Below are 4,449 nucleotides of genomic sequence, written 5' to 3'. Positions count from 1 at the left end.
TTTGAGTTTGAATGTAATTTGAATTTGGAAAGTCTGAAATATATTATGTTCAGTTGGAAACATGATATCAGTAATATGCTAAAAATAATCTCCCTCCCTCCCCCCACCATCTCTCTCTCTCTCTCTCTCTCTCTCTCTCTCTCTCTCTCTCTCTCTCTCTCTCTCTCTCTCTCTCTCTCTCTCTCTCTCTCTCTCTCTCTCTCTCTCTCTCTCTCTCTCTCTCTCTCTCTCTCTCTCTCTCTCTCTCTCTCTCTCTCTCTCTCTCTCTCTCTCTCTCTCTCTCTCTCTCTCTCTCTCTCCAGGTGTATCGGCGCCTGGCTAGCGGGAGTCGAAGCATGCGTGTGAGGTCAGAGATCAAATTGGACGTGGAGCTGTGATGCGTGCGGCGAGCTGCAGGATGAACGTGGCGGCGATACTGAACGGCCTGCTGGTGTCGGTGGTGGCAGCACTGCTCTGGAAGTACGTGAGGCTAAGCGAGCACGCTGCAGTACTGGAGGAGGAGCTGCAGCTGACCCGCCAGTCCCAGGAGTTGTCCCAGGCCCAGATAGACTACCACGCTGCTCTGCTGGCCCTCCAAGAGTATGGCACCCGTATGGTCTGCACCGGCAAGATGCACACTGACCGCATCTGCCGCTTCGACTACCTGTGCTACTGCACCGAGGCCGAAGAGTTTGTCTTCTTCCACAGCAACTCCTCCTTCATGCTGCCCAACCTGGGGCCCCGGCGATTCCAGCCGGCCCTGCTGGACCTGTCCTCTGTGGAGGATCACAACACCCAGTACTTCAACTTCCTGGAGCTGCCCGCAGCTGCCCTCAAGTTTATGCCCAAGCCTGTGTTCATCCCTGACGTCACCCTCATCCTCAACCGGTTCAATCCGGATAATCTGATGCACGTCTTCCACGATGACCTGCTTCCCATCTTCTACACCATGCAGCAGTACTCGGACCTGGACGATGAGGCCCGCCTGGTCTTCATGGAGGGCTGGGGTGAGGGCGCACACTTTGACCTCTACCGCCTGCTGAGCAGCAAGCAGCCACTTCTCAAAGAACAGCTGAGGAACTTTGGCAAACTTATGTGCTTCACAAAGTCCTATGTGGGCTTGTCCAAGATGACCACATGGTACCAGTACGGCTTTGTCCAGCCACAGGGCCCCAAAGCCAACATCCTGGTCTCTGGGAACGAGATCCGGCAGTTTTCCTCATCGCTGATGGAGAAGCTCAATATCACCACGCGAGGAGGAGAGGAGAGCGCAGCGGAGGAAAAGGACGAGTACATCGTAGTGTTCAGTCGCTCCATCAACAGACTCATCCTGAATGAAGCGGAGCTGATCCTGGCGTTAGCGCAGGAGTTCCAGATGAGAGCGGTGACAGTGTCTCTGGAGGAGCAGACCTTCCCCAGTATCATCAAGGTCATCAGCGGGGCCTCCATATTGGTCAGCATGCACGGGGCCCAGCTGGTCTCCTCTCTCTTCCTCTCCCGGGGGGCCGTCGTAGTGGAGCTCTTCCCCTATGCGGTCAACCCAGAGCAGTACACCCCTTACAAAACCCTAGCCTCTCTACCAGGCATGGACCTGCAGTATGTGGCCTGGAGGAACATGGTGGAGGAGAACTCTGTGGCCTACCCAGAGAGGCCCTGGGAGCAGGGAGGTATAGCCCACCTGGATAAGGAAGACCAGGAACACATCCTGGCCAGTAAGGAAGTGCCCAGACACCTGTGTTGCCGCAACCCAGAGTGGCTCTATCGCATCTACCAGGACACCATAGTGGACATCCCTTCTTTACTAGAGGCTCTCAGAGCGACAGTGAAAACCAGGCCCAATCTGAAGAAGGCCAAGCCTGCCAGCACGGTCCACCCAGGCCAGGTCAGAGAGCCCCAGTGCCAGACGTCGGTCCAGGCCACCAACGAGGCCATGCTGACTGTGTCGTGGCAAATCCCCTGGAACCTCAAGTACCTGAAAGTCAGGGAGGTGAAGTACGAAGTGTGGATCCAGGAGCAAGGAGAGAACACGTACATGCCTTATATTCTCCCCCACCAGAACTATACCTTCTCTGAAAACATCAAACCGTTTACGACGTACCTGGTGTGGGTGCGCTGCATCTTTAACAAAAACCTCCTGGGGCCCTTTGCAGATGTACTCACGTGCAGGACATAATTTGAGTTGATATTTACAGATGATCAGATGTTGGGGCTTTGGATTATTGAAGGTGATGCAAGAAAGGTTCTGTATAATTTCAGCCAGTAGTTTTGAAAGTAGCGCTCACGAGACAAAATGGGTCCCGGAAAATGGTGCACAATTGTATACGACGTCATTCATTTTGTATGACATGTTACGTCCTGCACGATAAATGTATGTTTCCTGCAATATGTTATGAATTTGCAAGTGCTTAAGATCTCGTTCAATCTCTTTTTAAAAGGAACTTCTGTGATTGAGGATTGTCTCCGATTTGAGGATAGTTGATATGATGTAATCTGTATCTAGGATGAGAGACTGCTGTTTGATGAGACAACCATGTCCTCACACAGAGGGTGAAATGCAGTAGAAATTCAATGGCATTTAGCATGGGACGAGGGAATACATGAGTCACGATTTAAGGATGCATTGTCTGTACCTGCAGAAAGTGCTATACAACATGTATTTTTGAGCTATAGGAATTTCTTTAATATACTTATTTATGAGCAAAAATGTATAGTATATATTCATGTATGTTTTTTTATTAGTCTTAAACACTGAACCTATCTATCTATACCTGTACTTATTTGAGTGTGTAATGTAGGTTTTCAGCAAAGCCCAGGTGGGACTTTAGGATGACTTGTCATGTTGCCTTTCTAATTGGCAATTTACATAATTGCAGAATGTTGCCAAAACCTTAAAGGGATACTGTGAGATTCTGGCAATTGTCTACTTACCCAGAGTCAAATGAACTCGTGGGTACCATATTTATGCCTCTGCGTGCAGTATGAAGGAAGTTAGAAGTAGTTTTGCGAGCCAATCCTAACTAGCATTAGCACAATGACTGGAAGTCTATGGGTATCTGCTAGCTGGGTATCTGCTTCAGGCCTGGGAAATTCCAGTCCTCGGAGACCTGATTGGTGTCACACTTTTCCCCCGATCCCTAGCAAACACATCTGATTTAAAACTAATAGTTTTTTTAACTGAAGCTCATGATTAGTTGACTATTGGAGTCAGGTGTGTTAGCTGGGGCAAAAGTGTGACACCAATCAGGCCCCCGAGGACTGGAGTTGCCCAGGCTGCAGATACCCATACACTTCCAGTCATTGTGCTAACACTAGTAGCGCTAGCAACTTCCTTCAAACCACACACAGAGACATAAAAAGGGTATCTATGAGTTCATCTGACCCTGAGGAAGTAGATAAAGGGCTTCATTGCCAAAATCCCGAAGTATTCCTTTGAGAGAAACCAAAGTGAATTTGAAAATATGGTCACCAGTCTACAGTACCATTAAGTATGTGTTATTAGTTGTGATTTGGATTATCTTGTGCTTCATTGAGGCTTTAATATTTGCCATTAACTGTTTTGAACTATTGTGGCCCATGGATAATAAATTATTCCCCTTCTAGATTATTTGAGATATTAATTCAAGAAGATAAAACTTTCAAAGAGTGTGTCCAGGAAAATATGTTGCCAGTTTTCTAAAGATGCTGACTAAAACATGCATTATTCATTCAAATGTAGTAGTCTTTTAAGAACAGGGTTCCTCTAAATGAAAATTAAGAGAATCTATTATCATGTATTTATGTCAAAGGTTCTGTTGCTGTGCGGTCACTAGATATGCAAGGGGTAGTTCTATTTCTTTCAGAAAAACTGAAGTTTCTTCAATCAGTTTCTTTGCCATTGCCCTGTGTGTCAAATGATAAATACAAAAAGGTTCATATCACTTCAGTGTCCCCATTACAGCAATTCTGAGTTCAATTGTCCTATTTTTTGTTATTCAGTCCACACAGTTGCAGAAAATGATCAGAATTCCTTACTTACTATTAATGGGTACCATTTCTGATTGTGATCATTTACATTTTGCGCAGGTTATATGCATGCATAAACTTGACTATAATTAGCCTGTTATGCTTTTAATTTGAAAGGGTGGTAATGACTGCTCTGCCCCAAATCAAGCTGGATGAGTAACCCATTCTACGGCTCATCAGTGCTGCTAACCATCCGTGATGCAGGGTTTGTATCCCAAATGGCACCCTCTTCCCTTTATAGTGTACTACTTTTGACCAAGACCGATAAAGGTGACCAGAGCCTAAAAATAGTGCTGATTTTGGGACTGAGCCCAAGTCTATATGATAGTGTGCAATGCTGCCTGTTACTTTTCATTGCCTTGTGGTGTGCAAAACTAAAGTAATGACTAGCTTCCCAGTATGTACCAAGCCCCCAGAGTAAGAGTGCTGATGTAGGATCAGGTCTTGCTGCAGCCCTCCTGTCCTACT

The 4,449-nt window shown here is 46.8% G+C and overlaps 1 protein-coding gene across 1 annotated transcript; it reads left to right on the top strand.

The window, feature by feature from the left end:
* The first annotated feature begins 353 nt into the window (after nt 1–353).
* LOC139424463 (protein O-linked-mannose beta-1,4-N-acetylglucosaminyltransferase 2-like) lies at nt 354–4,188 on the top strand. Its single transcript, XM_071176334.1, has one exon. It carries the CDS (start codon nt 377–379, stop codon nt 2,150–2,152), a length of 1,776 nt encoding a protein of 591 aa, XP_071032435.1. The 5' UTR covers nt 354–376; the 3' UTR covers nt 2,153–4,188.
* The last annotated feature ends 261 nt before the right edge of the window (nt 4,189–4,449 follow it).

This window comes from Oncorhynchus clarkii, chromosome 2 (genome assembly GCF_045791955.1).
Source record: "Oncorhynchus clarkii lewisi isolate Uvic-CL-2024 chromosome 2, UVic_Ocla_1.0, whole genome shotgun sequence".
Classification (NCBI taxonomy): Eukaryota; Metazoa; Chordata; class Actinopteri; order Salmoniformes; family Salmonidae; genus Oncorhynchus; species Oncorhynchus clarkii.
Note: the sequence above shows the minus strand (reverse complement) of the source record. Positions and strands in the feature narration are given on the sequence as shown.